This window comes from Falco biarmicus, chromosome 4, assembly GCF_023638135.1.
Source record: "Falco biarmicus isolate bFalBia1 chromosome 4, bFalBia1.pri, whole genome shotgun sequence".
NCBI classification, from domain to species: domain Eukaryota; kingdom Metazoa; phylum Chordata; class Aves; order Falconiformes; family Falconidae; genus Falco; species Falco biarmicus.
Genome location: NC_079291.1, coordinates 52,450,931 through 52,470,683, shown reverse-complemented (window position 1 = coordinate 52,470,683; position 19,753 = coordinate 52,450,931). Strand labels below are relative to the sequence as shown.

Genomic DNA, 19,753 nt, shown 5'->3' with positions numbered 1-19,753 from the left:
GCTGGGGAGAGAAGCCCCAGGAGCGTGAGCCCCTGGTGTGACTTTGTAAGGGGGTCTGGTGGGCAGCACTGCAGCATGGTGCCTCACCACGGGGCCTACAGGAAGCTGTGACAGAGATCTGACATGACCCTGAAAAGTGTAGAAAGCCTCATCTTTTAAGTAACCTCAATTGCTGTTGAAAAATTTGGTCCATTTTTTCAAACTGAGCTTGAAATCTTGCTAATTTGTATTTATATATCTCAAGCTGTGAAGCTTGTTCCTCGTTCTTTGCTTCCTTTCAAAATTCATGCAGAAATGAATAAAAGATCCCTGTGTGGGAAAGTCTTTTAAAATTAATAAAATTCATTTTGAGCGGCAGCAGCATGCAAATGGGGTTATCTCTCTGCTTGCTGGAAACGTGGGGATTCACGTTACCTCCTGTCACTTGCATTTCCCACATCCCAGATCTTTAAGATGAGAGCCGTTGGCGTCATCGGTACGGATGCCCTGGCGTGCTTCAACAGAAACAAAATGTAACTGCAGAAGTCTGGATGCGCTCAGCCATCACTTCTCTCTGGCCTCACAGTTAATGTGGGACCATTCATTGGGCTTTAAAAGATCTTCCAATGAGTAAGTTGGCAGCGAGGAGGTAAATCCAGGCTCTCGGCAACTGCCCTGTCCATACATCAGGCTGCAGAGCTCTGAGCCACCCCATATGGTCAGACAGGAATGGCTTTAGCCATCAGTCCCCGTTAGCCGCTCAGAACAGCATGATGGCGTCCCCTTTAAAGTACCTGTTTGCAGCACTGCTGTAGTTAGCATATGGTGTGGACTCCGATAATTTTCCCAGTTGGTTGCAGATTGGGGTATCTTCGTGGCAAAATACTGGTGCTTTGAGTAGCTTGATGCGCTGGGAATACAGGATTCGTGTTGGTACACGCTGGGCATGAATGCAGGATATAATGGGGTTCTTGGGCATGTGTGGGGGTGGTAGGTAAAACCCAGATGGCTAGAAAAAAAAGAAAATCATCAAAAGGCTGAGCTTTCTGATGGAGCCTGCTGTGGGGTGGGGAGGGTGAGTGACCCACTTGGGGGTCCTTCCCTCCCCTGCCCTGTGCCACAGGGCTGCGGGCTGGGTGGGAACAGGAGCCGCTGGATATGAGGGCAAAAAGGAGCAAGTCCATTGCCAGCTTTTAAAGCCAGAAGGGCAGAGGTGTGTTCAGCAAAATGTATGAGCCCAGCCCTGTCCTGGATACTGGATGTGCTGCAGCCGCGGCTGTCCTGGGCCAGAAATAGCACTGCCAGAGCTGCTCCATCAGACTTGCTCCTTTCTCCCAAATCCCACCCCCTTTGTTTTCCGTCAGTTCCCTGGACTTGACCACCACGGTGCGGGGGTGACGGCAGGGCAGGCGGTGGGAGCCCGCGCAGGGTGTGGGATGGGCAGGGGTGAGGGGGGACACGGCAGCGGTCCTGCGGAGGGCACGGCTCGAGCCTTCAGGCTCTGACCAGCTGAGCGCCTCCGGGCACCACTTCGGCCAAGTCTTTCCGAGCATTTTGCAGGAGGGATGTCTCGGGCACAGATTGGGTTCGCTGTGCCAGAGGAAACCCTGAATCTCCTCATGTTCTCAGTATCAGTTGTTCCAGAAGAAAAATAATTGCTAGTAATTGGTGAAAGCCACTAATTTTTGTGAGATGGCTCAAAATGTTGTCCTTCATCCTGTGCTTTAGCTGATAAACTTCAGTGTTGAAATAAATTCCCGTTATGGTTTTCACAAGCTCTGCCCCAGAAGCGGTGGTGCAGATGGGGCAGCTGCTCCGGCATTCCCTGGATAGTTTCTGAGTGATTTCAGGCTCTTTCGGCTTTCAAGACTACTTGCATTTTTTTTCTCAGTAGACTTTAAAATGGCTGCTTTTTCTCATAAGTATCACATCAAACAGCAAGAGGGAGATTCTTTTTTTTCTTTTTTGTAAGGCTGTCACTGTCAAACTCAGCGACATTTTTCAAAGAGGACCTGATGCAAATTTCGGTTTCTGTCGAGTCTGACAAACCCAAGAGAGCACAGGCTGAAAGTGGGTTTTATAGCTCCTGCTGTTAAGCGCTGCAGTATTCGTGTTTCCTGGTATTTGGAAACAAGTTTAAGAACAATTAATCAGAAGAACTTGCTCAACATAGCCTCCAGTAATGGTGAGGGAGTATTTTCTTGGCTAAGTGTCTTGCCTACAATTTCAGGAGGGGGGTGTGCGTGTGCGCATGTGGTTTTGGAAAATACCCTGGGCTTGGTATCTTATAATGAGCATCCCTCGTTCCCAACAGAAATTAAAAGAAACTGTGATGGTTCGACAACTTTCTGAACACAACTTTCAAGTTCATCCCGTGAATTAGACCTCTTCTTATATGTTTTAGTAGAGTTACTTGGTCTCCTGATGTCTTCTCTGTGCTATAATATATTGGGTACGGAGCTTTTAAGAGAAGAAACAAAAGAACCAGTTAATCTCCAGAATTTTTCAGCCCAGGGTAATCCTGGCCTGTAGATGGGTCATTTCCATGAAATAAATTCGTGCATCCAGTGGGCTTCTCTGAAGTACGAGATTTCCCAGCAAATGTTGGATGTTGGATACCAGAAGAACCCTGGTATCTTCTGCTAAGGTAAACATCAGTACTGGAGCTGCTGTAACAGCAGAAAAGTTTATTCGTACCGAAGCCTTATCAATAGGTTATGAAGATTGTAGCGCTGCCTGCTTCAGATGAATGTATTTAAATGGGGATGTTTGTTCTTTCTCTTGGGGTTGCTCCTGCAGTCACAGCTCAGCACTCCAGTGCAGCAGCGGGTGTAGTTGAGTCATCAGAAACTCCGGTGCCCTCTGTAGGCGCAGGGGAAATTCCAAGCCCTTGTAATAGAAGGGGGGAAAAAAGTCAAGCAAAGCTTTTTTTTTTTTTTTTTTTTTTTCTTTTGCACTCTTGTTCAGTTGTCAGTCAGCATTGGTAGCAGTTCAGACTAACATCAGACTTCCAGTTGAGTCTTCTCTAGAAGCAGCAATAGTGTCCTGCGCTAAGCGTCAGAAAATACATAACCTCTTAACTTTAAAGTCTTAAAATATTAGAAGGACGCTTTGCTGGCCATCATGCAAGAAAGATTTGAATGGAGTAAGTTTCCTGCAAGCTGTCCTTCCACAACTGGCTGGCTGGAGCTTAGCTGGGAGCACTCTCGTGCCATTAGATAAAGCCAGACATCCCCCACCGGCTGGATCTGCTGGTGCTGGTTGCAGGGAGGGCTGTGTGGTGGTTGCAGCCTTGGGGAAGTCTTCCTTTGGACTGAGCAAACCGGTGTGCCTACTTGCTGTTTCTTAATACAGGGCAAGTCCTGATTATATATGTGTATGTATATATATATATATTTTTCTTTTTTTTTGGTTGGGTGTGCAAGAAAATACCATGCAAGCAGCAGGGCTCTGTGTGGGAACCACAAAGGCTCCGCTTCCTTTTGTGCGGGAAGTGACACGGCAAGTGTAAATCAGTGGTTTGACGTTCTCAGGATGTTTGCCCCGGTTGGTTCAGCATGTTTCTGTTAATTACTATCCTGCCATTAATTACTGCTGATTCCTGGTATGATTTCGGTTCGATTCCAGGATGTACAGGGATGTTACTTACATGTAACACAATAATAATGCTAGCCTGTGCAGGGCTGCTTTTGTGCGAAGTGCTCTGGGACTCACCTGTCCCACCTGGCCCGGAATATCCTCCCTCTTAGCGGTTTAATTCCTGTGTGTTATCTCCGTTTTCCAGGAGCACACACGGACCCCTCGGTGTAGCTGGCGGCTCCCCTAAAGCACCCGGCTAGTCCAAGCATTGTACTCGCGGTTTGCCTTGGACGTGCAAAATCGCTGTATCGCCGGCTGAAGCGGCTGGGGCGCCTCGTGCCCCTCGCGCCAGGCAATGTTGCCCTCTGCTGGCTCATTACAGGTTAAAGGAGCCAGATTTTCCCCTTTCCCACAGCAGCGCTTTGCTGTGAGAAACTGTTTTTCAGCCCTTTTTGCTTGCAACAGAACGCAGGTTTTTATCCTAATGCAACTCTGTAGGATGCTACAGCTCACGTTGGATTTCTTTTTCCCCAGAAGCTGCTTTTCGTTTGGGAGAACCTGGTGCACCAGAAAACCAGACTTTAAATTACTGTTTTTAAATGTTACTAGTAATGCTGAATCCTCATTTTCAGCATTAGCCCTTAGAAATGTAACTTCTCTGAACTAGTTTTGCAAGTGAAATAACTGCAAGGTTTTTAATTATTATTTGCATTAGCACCATAAGACCTTTTGCTTAACACTGTAATCTGGATGCAGATTCCAACAGCCCCAATAATTGTCCCCTTCCCTGCCCCAGCTGGGGCAGCTGCACGATGACCTGGATCCAGGCACTGAGCTGGGTTAAAAATAAGCTTGCAAAAGGGAGTGTTATTTTTAACCTGGGTCAGCCCCCTGCCTGGGTTCGCAGCACGGCTGCTCAGGCTCTCACATGGGTGTGCTGGCTTGGAGGTGTGGGAGGCGGCAAGAAGGAGCCATGGGGGAGAACCAAGGGCTGGAGTACCCCTGAAAGTTGCTTCTCCAGTGGATATTCCAGCTCTGAACTCGGCTATGGACCCCCCCCCCTCCACACCAGCTGTCTTCCTGAAAGCCATTTCCAGGACAAATGTCACCGCTGATAAAGCCCCAGCAATGTTCAGGCACTGGGTGGTGATGCCCTGTGTGGCTGGCCTTTCCCGGAGTAAATTCTTTGCAAATTCTCACAGTTTGCAATTGGTACAGCTAGTTTTATTCAGAGTCTGACTCGAACGTTTAAAATATGTTAAAATAAGAGGAACATGAGAAAAGAGTTGATGCACATTACACATTTGTGGTGCTTTGCAAGGTGTGCTAAAGATAAGATGATCAGAGGAACGATCTGATGGCTCATACCATGCATAGCACTGTCGTAGTTTCAACATTGAATCACAGCTGATGTGATGTTACAACATTTAACTAATTTGTGGTGCCATCCTGCTCTCCTGCAACTCATAAAGGGGAAGAAGTTTGGATGATTTGTTGGGGTCTATTTGTTGAACTAAACATTGTCTTTTCTTTGGGGGAGGTGGAAAATGGAGTGACTGTTGGGTGATCGAGGTGGATTTAATCCTTTCAGTATTTAAGTGGGGCTTATAAGAAAGATGGGGACAGACTTTTTAGTAGCAATAGGACAAGGGGTAATGGGTTTCAACTGAAAGAAGGTGGATTGGTTTAAAACTAAAAGAGGATAGATTCAGACTAGATACAAGGAAGAAATTTTTTACGATGAGAGTGGTGACACACTGAAACAGGTTGCCGGGAGAGGTTGTTGATGTCCCATCCCTGGAAATGTTCGAGGTCCAGGCTGATGGGGCGTTGAGCAACCTGATCTATTTGAAGATGTCCCTATTCACTGCAGAGGGGTTGGGCTAGACAACATTTGAAGGTCCCTTCCAACCCAAACCATGCTATGAATCTATGGTATAGCTGCAAAATGTGCTGCCTGTGTAGTGGCGGGGAGCAGCTCTGCATCCCCCCTAGGGCTCTGCTGTGGAGTGAAGGACAGATGGAGGCAGGCATGGGCTGCCCAGAAGTAGAAAACATAAATTGTTCTTCTGGAGATAAACTGTGTAACTTCATAGTTTAATCAAAGTAAATAAAGCATTTGACTTAGTTGCCACTGTATTGTGTTTTGTGGGCCCCTCCGGTGTGCTGGTGCTTTCGCCCCAAACAGCAGAGTGATGCCAGTGGCAGCCGGATAGGGAATTTTCTTGCCATACAACACAGGTCAGCTCCGCTTAGCAAAAACGCTGCTTTCAAATCCTTAGTGACAAAGTTAGGGAGCTTCTGAGGAAGGGCTGAAGACAAACTTCCAAAGGGATGCTGGTTCCCCAGGTCCAATACCGAGGAGCTGTGCTCGAGGTTTTAGCACAGGTTGTCACCACTTTTGGGGCAGGCGGTGGGTTTGAACAAGTTTGCAAACAGCCCTTTCACCATTTGTGTATCACTGGACGTTCCATACTGATTCCCTTAGTCACCTGCCTCCTCCTGCACTGCAGCCACAGCTGTGTTGCAGAGATAAACCCCGAGCAGGAGCTGCTGGTCCAGTCTCAGGCGGTGCTGGCGGAGCAGGTGGCGGGCACGGGCGAGCCAGCGGCACCGAGCACAGCCAGGGCTCTCCTGGCTGCCTTGGGCTGGTGCAGCACCTGCAGCCAGTGCGATGGTGCAGTGCGAGGCCCATCTGTGGGGGTTGGTTTTGGATTGGTTTTGAGGGGAAGAGAAACAGGTATTACAGGAATTGTCTCTATGTTGGTTTGTTTTTTTGTTTTGTTCCCGCCCGCTCCCCGATGTATTGTCCTTGATGGAGCAATTGAACTATGAACCCTGCTGGAAGAGGGGACAGTTCTTGCTTTGAGCTGTTTGCGGAAGAGCTGCAGGTGTGGGATACCCCAGACAAAGCCCTGGAGAAGACGTATCGTGACTTTTCAACTTTTCATGGACTAAAAGCAGCATAGTTGTAAGGACTTTGTCCCAAAACTTGCAGGAGGTGTGTAACAGGCAGGTATCATCATTTTCCAAAGTCAGAGCTGTGCTCATACCGTCAGGAGCTGAAGGCTAAAACCAGCTCTAGAGAGCAGCGTTCATGGGATTTGATAAAGCAGAACAGGCTCTCCTGCCTCATCTTTAGACTGCAGTTGATTTAATTGGGAAGTCTGGAGTATGGAATGTCTTTAATGGTTTTGTATTTTATTTTAAGCTGGACTCAAGCAGTGAGTGCTTGCTGGAAGGTCTTTCTGCGGCTTCGTTATGTGCTCAGTGGTGTGGGGCTGGTGGCACTGCTCAGCTGCCAGAGCCAGGGAGCTCTGCAGCACCGTGCGCTGCAAGCAGCAGATCGAGGAGGCATTAGGGTGCAAGAGGGCCAGCACCCAGCGATGCGGTGGGTACATCACTAGGCAGGAGCAGGGTTATTGTGATTTCTTCCAGTCTTAAACAGTTCCTTTCACACTGGCTGAATTAGACTAAAATTGTCAAGATTGATTGCTAATGTAGTTAGGAGTAATTTATTGGGGTGTGCGTAGAGCATCTGGTTTGATACTTCACTGTATTGTGTTAGTGCGTCTGATCAGGTTGTCTCCGCGATGCGCACACACAGACACAGAGCTTTGAGAATGGCCTCAGAACATTCCTTATTCCTGCATCTGGTGGCCAATATAGATTCTAAATCTGCATCAAGCCAGACTTTGCACATCAAAAAGAAAGCCATGCGGTTTGTGTTTCCATGGAGGGGAGGGATCGCCTGTTTCTGGTGTGCTATAATTTGTTAGGAAGTGAACTCTCTTGACTGGTTTTTGTATGTGCAACTGGTGTATGTGTGTTTCCTATGTTTTTTTTTGTTCTGTTTTGTTTTTTTTTTTTTGGTTTTGTTTTTGTTTTTGTTTTTTTTTAAACTCCAGGCACTTTATAGGCTTATCTCCATAGACCCGGTTGATATGATAATACCACCAGGCTGATACATGCTTCAGTGCTGTTTGTATAGTGTGTAGAATCCCGTAGCCTCTTATGGGAAATGACAGCTATTTTGTACGTGGTGTTTTCCGAGCTTTTCCTTGCCTACCACCTCCCATAGCTGAAGCACTGTACCCTGTGTGTGTGGGAGGGGAAGCTGTCCTGCCAGCCCCCTCCTACTGCAAGAAGAACCACACATCCAGAGTTTACACTGGTATGATGCAGTCAGGTGGTGTCTTATTGCAGAAATCCTTGGTGGTACCATCACTTGGGTTTTTGTCTTGTTTGCTTGTGCCTTTGGAAACGCAGGAGACTCCGGGGTAAAACAGTGTGAGTGTTTGGAGGGTGGGAATGGGCGTTTAACCACCCAGGAATAAGGGTCCTCTGCGTGCTGCCCATGCACATCAGGTGCTCTGACGTGCGGTGGTGTGACGCGAGGCACATCTTGGAGTCCTCTTCTGCGAGGCCTCAGGTGCCGCATCATGCTGTGAAATGACTTTTTAAACAAACCTTGCCTCCTTTTCCTTATGCCCTCAGAAGCATCTCCCCATGTACGATTACAAGGTAAAGACAATGCAGCCTGTTCTGTTTGAAAGTGTCAGTGGCTTGGTGCACACAACAAAGTGGGTATTACTGTTCTTGCTCCTTACTGCATACGTTGGTGCTTTTTCCATCTTCAAAGCATTTTCCAGCCATGAACTAAGAGCACACGCATTAGCTGGGAGCACGCACCCCTCCCTAAGCAGCTGATGCCGGGCACATCCCAGGAAAAACTTCCAGAATGTGACACACCACTTTTGATGCAAATAAAATGACGCTGTATTTCATCAGCTCTATTAAAAGTACTTAAGTAATTGAATTAATGAAACTTTAAAAAGCCTTCAAGACACAAATGTTGTACACACCTTTCTTCTCTCTCTTTTTTTTTTTCTTTTATTTTCTTTCTTATTTTCCCTGTTGATTGTCTTTGGTTGACCTCTTTATTTGTTACCTTACTGTTTGCTTTTTGATGTGTGGTTTTTGCTTGGTTTTTTTGTGTTACGGTAGCTGATTTCTCTACTTTGCAGCATTGGTACTGTTACAGTTTCGTGCAGCAAAGGAAAGTGTCATCTGCAAAACAGCATGAGTATGACTGGGGTACCTCATTGTTCATGTTAATTTTTGCAAACATTGGGGTTTTGTTTCCATTGCGTTCATTCGCCTTTGCTGCGTGTGCCTGCCTTGCCCCCTGGACTGTGCTTACCTCTTACATCTTCAGCCCAATTTCCCATCTCCATGTGATCCTTCACACTTCTGTACCATTCTTCCAGCTGTGGATGTCCAGCATCCAGCCCCTCTGAACCCACGTTGGCTTTGGTTTTCTCCCACCATCCTTGTAGCCAGCTTAGATATTTCTCCCTTCTTTCCCGATAGCTGTTCCTTGAGCTGGGCCAACCCTTCCTAGGCAAGATAGTCTGGCTGAGGTGGGATGAGATGACGTGCTCTGCACAGGACAGAAATATCATCCAGGGCCGTGGGCTCAGCTTGCTCACCCTGCCTTTGGGAAAAAGGAGACGGTGGCCCCTGAGCTGTCATATCTAGCTGACTTTTTTGGGTGGCTTCAGTGTGGTGAGAAGCCACTGATGGAGCTTTCTGCTCCAGCCGCTCCCCGGGTGGGCAGGTAGACAGGACTGTCTGAGCTAACCACAGCCGAGGCAGTAGTTCTGTGACTCCCCGTTTCCAGCCTAGTTTTGAGTTTTGTTCAGGCGACGTGTAAGCATTTTGGGTGCAGCTCACTTCTCTTGCACTCTTTGCTGTTTCAGGTGAGGCAGATGAAGAAGCCTTTGCTGAGGAGTGCAGACGGAGAGGACAACACGCCCTGCCTTTCCAGCCCACCAACCCGCGCCTGCTGAAGCCTCACAAGCCTGCCAGTTCCCCCAGATATGCCTATCATTATAATAGCGATGAGGTGGAAGAACAAGATAGAAGCCGGGTTACAAGCAGCTTGGAGACCCCTTTTTATTTATCAGGTGTGCACAAGCATGTTGATGAGAAATGCGCAGAAAAGGATCCGTCAGCTAGTCAAAAGCCAAAACCAAAGAGCCAAGCAAGAGGTTGTTGCTGTGTGTTGACTTAATGTTAGCTCCCTGGTAAATAATCAGTAGCAGCTTGTGTGCCTTAGTCCTGCGTTTGCTCTGCTCTTCAATTTAGTGTAGATTCACAAATGCCCTGGGATATTCAAGGATCCAGGGCAAATACTGTTACGCTGCTGGAGTGCCTGTGATCTTTGTTCTTAAAAGTGAAGGCCTTTTAGAGATTAACTCATCACAGTACTTGGAACATTCATTTATTTAAATTGTACGCGGCTTCCTTGTTGAAGGAGAAGTTCGGCAACTTGATACTATTTCTGGAAGCTGCTATTTTAGGTGCCTAAATCCTAATAGAGGAGAAGGCTGAGACTGTTCAGGCTAATGCAGAAGAGTGGCAATTGTCCTGGTTATTTTTGGAAGTAATTAGTCCTTTGATATATTTCCTGTCTGTAATGTTTCGGCACTATAGTCCAGAGGCTATCTTGGACAACAGAGTCCTCATAACTACTTGATTTAATTGGAACCTGTGGTCAAAAGGTCATCCAGGACTGCCGGGACAGGTTTTTCTGAAACGTGAGGATGCCTTTCTACGTGGATGCCCAAACCAAGGGCTCTTCTCAGTAGTGCTGAATTAGGTGAGGTGCTGGGAAGTGTGAGCGCATGAGGCTCCTCGGGGTAAACACAGTGCATGAAAAACATGCATCCTACCCCAAAACATGCGCTCGAATGCTCCCAGTGCTGTACCAACTTCTGCTGTGTTTATGAGCCTTTAAATCTAACACTCTTCTGTACGGAAGACCTAAAGAGATCATGTAGGATGACAGCTTGAAAAAATAGAAACACTCAGATAAATGTCTTCCTGATCAGTTGTTGGAAGTTTTGTTTCTTTAGGGATGGCTAAATTGGATCTTTTCTTTAAAAAGTTTAATATTTCTCTACAGAAGCCTGAATGTAACCTCGGGACTGATGTCCTGATATCTCCTATGCAGGGGATGGAGGTTTTGTCTCTGGTGTCCGCAGCTGGCAAAACAAAACCTTGGCTCCGCATTTGGAGACATGAGGTCCTCTACAGTCATAACAATCCTTTGGTAATGGTTTCCAAAGAGCATCTGAGTTTGACAGGCACCTTGCAATTTTTGGAGCAATTTTTAAGATTGCTTAAGACTTTTTGCTGTGAAACTATTTATGCTCCAAGGCGCACAGGTTTGCAATTAAAATGAGTTTCCAGAGAAATGAATTTCCAGAGTTATTTGCACAATCACAAAATCCTGTCTCCTACCAGTAGATTGTGAGTTGCCATAAAAGATTCAGGGTGAAAACTTGATTGCAGTAAGACTAAGGTTTTACTGTTGCTTTAAATATTTTGCCTACTTTTCCTCTGATGGACAAGGCTGCTGAAGGACAGGTCGAGTCAGTCATACAAACCTACGTGAGTGTCTTAATCTCTCCCTGGGAAGCTTGTGCGCGAGCCCCTGTCAGTGATGCCGCTCTTCTTGGGTGTTCACCTCTGCCAACTGCCTTGCCCAGCAAGCAGCTTCACCGGCGCAGCTCTGTGATTACACAGAACGCTTACTTGCTCCCGTTTGGCTTCTCATTGATCACTGCAACAGCTGCTGTGCTTCCATGGGCCAGCATTGGGAAAGCGCAGCATCTTTTTTTGCCTTGGTCCAAAGCCCACTCAATTCAGTGGAAAATAGTGAAGTTCAATGGCCTTAAGCTGGGCGCCGTTCCACCTCGAATCAGACCCTTTTGCCACCGTTGGCATGTGGCCCTGGGCAGCGAGACCGCGTGGCAGTTTGAGATGTTGTCCTGGGTAGAGCATCTCAAGCAAATCCTCAAGTCATTAATGATTCACCTGCAGCGATATGTTTTTCTTTTCCCAGCTCTAAGAGTGGGAATGTTTTAATTTGTAAGTCTGTAGCAAACTGAAATGAAGGAGAAGGGATAGGTTTCATCTTGACTGTGTGGTTGGAATCCCTCTGGAAGTGGCCATCTCTCTCTAGTGCCCAAGGCAACCAATACCCAGAGGTGAGATGAATCCTCTCCTTAGCCAGGATTTCCAGTCATTACAGTGGGCATTTAATAAAAAAATTGGAGTTTAATTTGATTCTCCATATTGACACTCTGTGTTTTAGTATAAATTGCTCTGTGTTTCCTGCTGTTCTCGGTTTCGTAATGGCCTTTTAGAATAAAATGTCACCTCTTGTGCTCTGAAGTCACTGCATATCTCAAACAGTTCTCTAGCTCCAAACAAGTTATTTTTTAATAAGATTTCAGATACTGCAAGTAATGTGCTCCCTGATAGGATGATGTATGGCTGCCTGGTGGTATCCAAGCTGTGTCAAAGTGGTGTTAATGCCAGCAGAGACCTGGGAGTTGCAGCCATTCATGGTAGAGGCCATGGTAACTACCCCTAAAAAACAGCTGCTCCAGATTCGAGTTTTTGACCTTTACCTAGCAAGGATGGTTGAAATGTTTAATTGTTAAAATACTGAAAAATACACGATACAAAAGATCGTTATTTGGAAGAGAATATTGCAAGGTTTGCTTTTCCTTTTGAATGAAATAGCTTGCATTCACCTAAAACTTACAACATTAATAATTCATTTTTGCTGCATTTTCATCCACTGGCATCCCTGAAGAGGAAACCACTTTAAAAGAACTAGCTTAACTAATCTGGATCCTTTCCTGGCATGGATTCTGCTGCTGGAAAGTTGAGCTATTTGTGTGTTATTTCATCTTTAATGCAGTCTCTGTTCTTTTTACCACCATATGGTTTCCTGAATTACGCTTTACTAACTAGTAAAATCGATATGCTTGGTTGTCCAAACTAATTACTTTATAATTCCCTCACATGTATTTGGGCATGTAATGGAAAGAGAAAGGAAAGCAAAGCCACTGTTTTCTGTGGAAATCTAATATGTAAGGAATGCTGGAGGTGTGGAGATGGGAGGGAGTTTGCTCTCCCTTTGCTCCGCATCCCCCGGCTGTAACGGCATGTGAGTGGGGTGGGGGGAAAGCCATACTCTTCTGCAGGCAGAGGGTGGGAAGATTGGCTGGTGGATTTGGAGGCTGGCTGGTTGCTCCCTGGCTTAGCCAGAGCTGCCTTCACACATGGGTTTTTGGCTGCTAGTCTAAGAGCATCCCGCTACCCATTTGCTTCCCATAGAAGGTAGCTGGGTTGCACATGGAAGGGCTTCCAAGGCTGCATTGCCTTGCAAGCTTTTGCTTGCCATGTGGGAGTAAAACCTTGGACTCTATTCAGTAACAGTATTACCTTAATTAATAGCAGGCAAGCAGGTTGTATCTGGCTTGGTATGTTCTTGTAGCAATTCTAGGCAGAATTGGTAATGAAAATAGTATGATGAGCAAGCATGAAGGAAAGCCCCGGTAAGTTGGTAAAGCTTTTCAGTCCCCTAAAACATCAAAGTTGGAATTACATCACTGGGTTGGCCAGTGAAACTGGAGAACTCGCCCCTTGGATTTAACAGTGCGGATAATTAAATAGCAGATTGGCATACCTAGACAGGGTGGGATGTTTTGTCACCTCAGGTCTTTACGTAAAGGCAGGTTCTCTCCCTGTGATGCTCTGTGGCATGGGCAGGAGCTGTGGATGTGGTGAGAGAATTAGTAGGTCAGGTTGTGGTGTGTTGGGCAGTGGCTTGGGCTGAAAGGAGGGAATGTGAAAGTGTAGCGTAAAGCTGTAATTGGAAATTGAGTCACACACGTGAAATTATACTGAAGCTGTGATCCTGGGTGAATTTTAATAATGGTATATGCAAGCGTGTTCAGTCTAAAATAACAGATGGTGGCTGCAACTCAGAAGTAAGCTAGCTACCTTTGAAGAGAGCTATTTCTAAGAGCAGAAAATTACAAAGCGCACTACAGAACCCAGGCTGTGCATGCCCCGCTGCCCTGTTAGAGCTCTGTGTGGATGCTGGAGCCGTGACGGCTTCCATGGCTTCAAGGAGGGCAAAAGACTGGCTGCAATCTTAGCAAAAAGTTAGTAGGTCTTGAAAACCATTTTCTCTGGAACTTGAGCACAAAGCATGAATCCCTCCCACCCTCTACCTCAGCGCTTCACAGCCTGAAAGGAGGTTCCTCCAAAGTCTTCACCCTTGCAGGAGATCCACAAAAATCAGGCCATGGCCTTTATTAGCGATTAAAGTGGGTCAAGAAGCAGCAGTGCTGCACATTAATCGTCGGTCATGACTGACCTTGTTTCCTTCTGCTGAGTCCTGTGCTCTCCTGTGCTGGCAGGAGAAGGTGGAGCAGAGCCGCGGCTGCTCTCAGCATCCTGGTAGAGCAGGCAGATGTCAGACAGGGCAGGAAGAAGTGGGATACCACAGATGGGTTGGGTGGGAGTGTTTTGCCCAGGACACTTGTCCCTTTGGATCAGTCACTCAATGTGCACACCTCCCTTACAGTTGCTGCCCAAGAACATGACGAGTTTTGTAGTCAGTGGCTGAACAAACCTGTGACTTTGGGAGGTGCAGATGGCAGAGAACTAGAAACACAGAAATAAAGTCAGAGACGCAGCAGGGAGGCTTCCCAATTTGTTTTGGTCCTTGCTGAGTGCTTGAGGGAGTTGCTACTGAGTGTTGCTGGAAGTTGGTTTCAGTCATCAGCAGCTTTACGAAAGCTGGAATAGCTTTTGTGCTCTTTATGGTTCTTCTGGAAGTAGAAGAGAAGGGGATGAAACGGATGGAGTGGGTCAGCTAATGCTGTTTGTTTTAGACAAGAATTTTCCAGGTCATAAACCAGGTGTAACTCCAAATGCTGTGGCTTCTTGCTTCATCTGTCTCTGCTCCTGGCAACTGACAAAAGCAAGGACATACCAAGTTAGGGTGATAAACATCTGTATTTGAGTGATTCTGTTTTCCCAATGTCAAAGCTTGGGGAAGCTCTCAGCAGCCTGTTCTCCCTCCACCCTGTAGTGTGTTTCTAGGGTTTAGGTGGCTAACCATGCTTCTGAGGGTGGAAATTTGAACAAGCCCTTCTCTGAGGTCAGAATTGTTTGGCTGAAGCCAGTTGAGCCAGGCACCAACTGTGGGAAGTTTCTGTGACTGCTTTGTGACGCTGACGGCTCGTCAGGACGCAGGTTCGCTGCAAATGAGTCAAATAGTAATGGGGCTTCTGCTTTCTAATTCAGATTTTGTTCTCTCCTGACTTTGCGGCTAGCCTTGTAATCAAGGCAGCTAAATATGCTTTTAATTAGTGTTGGTTGGAGTATTCAAGTGAAATACACACCAAAGGGTTACGTCTTTAGTGTGCAATTTTTATTTTTGTTAGGAGCTGCTTCGCTTGTTTGGATCAGGTTTTTGGCTGTTATCACCCAGCGTAGCATCGCTGGAGCTAGCAGACAGACAAAATTTGACCTGTCCTTTCTTCTTAGCTGGGGTAGAAAAGGAAACGGTTGAGAGTGAAATTATATATCACAGCAGGCTCAAAACAGAAAAGACATGGCAGTTTTCTCTTGAGGAATACTCTGTATTTGTGTGTTATCTCCTCCTCTGGCAAATCTGTTTCTGTGTGTCAGTGATAACACTTGAAAGATTTCCACTTTTTCCCCTTATCATTCTGGAGGCTAGTAGGAGACGGTGTTGTCAAATGCCTAAATATCTTCATACCACAGTATTTTAATATTTGAGTTATTTGATTTTTAAGACAATTATGTGGCATTAATTTCAAGTCATAATTTACATCAACTCACAGTATTTTTAGGGAAGAGTTACATTTGAGGAAAATGGACTGTTGAAAACAAGAAAGTATTATGATATAAAACAGCAGTATCAAATGCTATCATACGTGTATGTGGAAGCCTTTTAGAAATACTGACGGTGTTTTGAGAATGAAAAATGATAAAATCATGAAACTAATAACCTGTTAGGGTTTAATGATCCTTTCCCAAATATCTGTGTTAATGTTTCATAGTTGTTACATGAAGTAGTTCTGATCAGCTGATATGATGCTGTTTTTCCCCTCAAGTAAAGGGAAGAATCCTTTGAATAACAGCCCTTGGATGACTGATTCTCAAGAGTCAGCACGTCTCTTCCGCCTCCGTGGGCCTTTGTGGGAAAGCAAAGAGATGTCTGACCCCTTCCAGGATTTGTGCCTTAACAGCAGCAAATTAAATGCCAAGGGATCCTCTTTTTGACAATGTATAGGTGACCGAGGGGCTGACACTGAAGTAAACTTCATGGATGGGGTTCTTAGTTAGGAGATGTTCATGCGGTGACCCTAGGGAGGGGGTTGTAGCTCAGGAGGGTGGCAGGGTGCAGGGAAAACAGCGTCATCTGCAATTCTGCAAAGCAGTGCCTGTTTTTCTCTTCCTTAAACAATAAACCAGGTTTCCACTCTAACTTTGCGCAGGCTAATTGCTCATGGCAGAACTTCTAAATAAATATCCTGCTTCTTGACTCAGATGATTGCGAAAGATGAAGTCATGCTGTTGATACAGCATAGGAGCTAGAATGATAACCTAGGAACAGTTTTCCTTGCTACAAGGGAGTGTATTTCCTCCAGTGCACAGGCTTTTGATAATGTCTTAAAGTGATTTTAGCCCAAAGACCATCTTGTGGTTCTCCCCAAGTCTTAAACCGAAGACCTGCAGTTCTGCTGCGGGCACAACAGCCCTGATCGCGCCCGGGAGGAGCTCTATTAGGAGCCAACTTCAGCCACCACGTGGCTTCATACTCCTCTGACCTCCCGCCCCTTCCTCTTCCCACTTTTTCCGTCTTTATTTCGCTATTGGTGCTAAATTGGTGGAGAACCAGGTGCGATGGTGACACAGCTTCCTCAGGGTCGTTTTGCCTGCCTGCAGGGAGAATGGAGGAAAGTAAGAGATTTCCAGACAGGCCGAGCTGTGCCCTTCCTGGGCCATTCCTGTGATGCGAGGTCCTTGCTCCCAGCTTGCAGGGGTCCTCCGCTCTGTGCTGGCCCCGTTCACCGGACTGTGCCAATTCCTAGTGGCAGAGCACCGCTGAGCTAAAAGATCCTTCCAGCTATTTCAAAGCATCACAGAATGATTATCTGAGGGAAATGTTTGCTAGCTTTGAGTTGAGATTTGTAAGTGCACTTGGGTAGATGCGTGGGTTCTGCACCGTTTGCTGGCCATGCAGGTCTGCTAGTAAGTTGTGTTTTACTGCAGGTTTGGAGGAAAGGGCATGATGCAGAGCACAAACTGATTTTCACACATCTTTGTGGGGGGGGCGGGGAAAAACACATGAGGATGGTGATCACATGGCTGGAAGCTTGTGCCTACTGAACATGTAGCAAATAATTATTACTTGAACTCGATGCTTCCATGCACCGTTGCAGTTGCAGTAGAATATAACCTATGGTGCATAGTAAAGCATGAGTAGGCTGATGACCCATATATAAAATGTGGAGTGGTAAACACTGAGCATCTTCTTATTTACTCAGGACTCTTGGCATTCCCTAGTCTTAAAGTGGAAATGTAAATATCGTGGTAACTTGTGACTACTACTGTGAGCAGGAAATGCCAGTAGTTAAATAGTTCCTGCTGTGTAAGTCTTATTTATTGCTTCCATTCTGAAAATTGTTCTGGTTTTGCATGTGCTCTAATATTGAAGCTTTTCCTGAATGGCTTTGAAGTCTTTTGAAAGTTCTCCAGATCTTTTCAGACTTCAGAGATTGATAGTGTTTTCTTTCTATCCTATGTAAGGGATATAGTAGAACTGGGGATATAGTAGAAATGATAATTTAAAAACCACCTTAGAAAGCCAGACCTTTTCTTTAAGATTCCTTAAACCATTCAGAGAACGTGCTTTTGCTAGAAGGAATAGTCCATGAATGCTGTGAATAGTGTTTTACAAGCCATGTTTCCTCAGGATACAAGGAAGGCAGCAAGAGGAGGAAGCAGAAGCAGAGAGAGGAACAGAAGAAGAAGAAGTCAACCAAAGGGAGTTACTAAAATGGACTTCTCTGCTATGCCAATACCTTTATAATAATGACGATTTAATGTTACATTTGAGCACACCTCTTCTTGTGTATATTTTTTGATTGTTCACACTGCTAGCAAGGAAGTGACTCATGTTTAAAACTGTACTAAAATTGCACTATGTTATTCTTTTTAGTTTCACAGAGTGGCTTTCTTGCCAGCCAGGTTAGGGAATTTGAGTGAGGCTGATCTTTGTTGGAAGTGTGTTACGTTTGAAGATTGGAAAATGTTGCAGAATTTCTTACCTCTTCCTTCCCTGGGACTAAAATGACTCTAGTCTAGTGTTTGTTTATTTGTCTTGCAGGATATAAAGGGTTGTGCAAATGCCTGTTTGTTTGGTCACTCTAGCATCAACATCAGGCATGCTGGAAGAAGAGTGCTATTCGTTCATGTCATTGGGAATGGGATGGAGACATGAGCTCTTATAGTGCAATTTATGCAAGTGACTTTTATGGTTGTTTTTTTTCTCCAAGCTGGGCAGTGAAGGTTTGTCCCTGCTTTTAAGATGTTCCTTCATTTTTAAATTGTATCATGAAGTTATATCCTCTGATTTTAAGAAGCTAAGTGTAATGATGGTCTCCTGTAAGCACTCCTACTGATTTCCTTAAGCATAGTTGACTCCCGATGAATCATTTGGTGAAATCATTCCTTATTTTAAAAGTTTATTTTCAGAACCTAGAGACAAATGATCTAAGTGCTACTTTGAAACTGCTTTTTGTTTCTGCTGAGTAGGTTTGAGATAACAAAACATTTTTTCAACATCCATATATGACTTCAGCGAGTCTACAAGGAACTTACACCTTTACGTACGAAAGCATTTTGCATTGGTTTTATTGCAGAACTAATTTTTTTAGCTTGAAAAGATGTCTTCAGTTTAAAAGAAATATATATTTTCTGGCAAGATTACTTCCTTGCTTCCCATACTTGTCTCATGTGCATGACACATCGCTTCTCTTAACCTTTTATTTGTACAGAGCCCTTCTGTTGCCTTAAGTGTTTACCTGCATGTTTCTTGTCAGTATGTTGCCTCCTCTTTTTAACCTCCGGGTAGGAGTTAGCAGCTTATGGGTTTGTTTCGTTTTGTCTTCCTCTTGCCAATCAATACGTTGTTGATGTAACAGACTTAAACCTGGCAATATTGAAAGTCCACAGTTCCTGGAGAAACTCACTCATGCTAACATTTAAAAGATCAAGGAATGCACGCATTGGTGTCAGGAAGAAGCCAAACAGAAACATCAAGGCTGCATTCTAGCATGGTTTGGTGTAACAAATTCTGATGTCTCTGGTATCTGAACGGTTTAGCTTCAAATGCTTACGTTACCCAGTGTAACCCTATGCAAACATATAACCATACATGAACTCTGTTAGGGTATTTAAATTATGGTTAATACGAAATAAGACTGAGTACCATTTTCTGTCACTTAAGTACCACTTTTTATTTTGTTTTGTGCAGTGTTACTAATATTTAAAAATAAAGAAAATTATCCTTTATACTTTGTCCTCTTGCACTGTACTGTAGACTACAGCTGGCATCAGTTGTTCTTGTGTAGTTTTAATTAAAGTGTAGGCTGGAAGCACAAGGGGGAGAGTCCATATTCGCAGACACCCACAGTGTACCAAGTTTTTCCTTTTGCTAAATCCATGAGCAAGCCAATCCAGTCCCTGTGTCGAATGGCTGATCCTGGAAACCTGGTGAGGGTTCTTTCTGGCTGGAAACATTCACTGTAAGGAGTGTATACCTCAAACGGAGATTGCACATTTGCCGTGCAAGGAACATCCATCCTGGACAATACACAACACTTTGAATTGCATCCCAATTAGTATGCTTTCCATACTCTGGGAGAAGTCCCCCTCAGCACATACGCTAATTTGAAGCTATTAGTGCTCCTCATTTGTTGGGAAAATGGAGCATGCTTTGGAAAAGCCGGAGAGGTAGAGGGAGGGGTGACACCAGCGTAGGGCTGGTCTCCCCAGGCTGTCCCTGTGGTGTGAGCAGCCCCATGTCATAGGACAGAGTGGCTCTGGATCAGGAACGTGCCTTGAAGAGTTCGAGCAGACTGGGGTTTGGAACATAAATATCTTCTTGACTCTGGTCCCTGTGTTAGCTTTGAAGGAGGAGGATAGAGCATTAATTAGTTAGAAGACCTGAAGGCAGGCTCTAAAATAGTTGGGAAGCCTGGCTCACCAAGGGCATCCTTATCCC

General features: G+C 45.4%; 1 protein-coding gene across 3 annotated transcripts in view; it reads left to right on the top strand.

The window, feature by feature from the left end:
• DNAJB6 (DnaJ heat shock protein family (Hsp40) member B6) overlaps nt 1-19,041 on the top strand; it is a 59,432-nt gene extending 40,391 nt beyond the window's left edge. For 2 of the 3 annotated variants that reach the window (XM_056334724.1, XM_056334723.1), the window contains exon 9: nt 9,321-19,041. In XM_056334724.1, coding sequence (XP_056190699.1) covers nt 9,321-9,634 — 314 coding nt within the window. In that variant the 3' untranslated portion in view covers nt 9,635-19,041. The remainder of the gene's footprint in view (nt 1-9,320) is intronic. The other variant, XM_056334725.1, reaches the window with a different exon arrangement.
• Nucleotides 19,042-19,753: the final 712 nt, after the last annotated feature.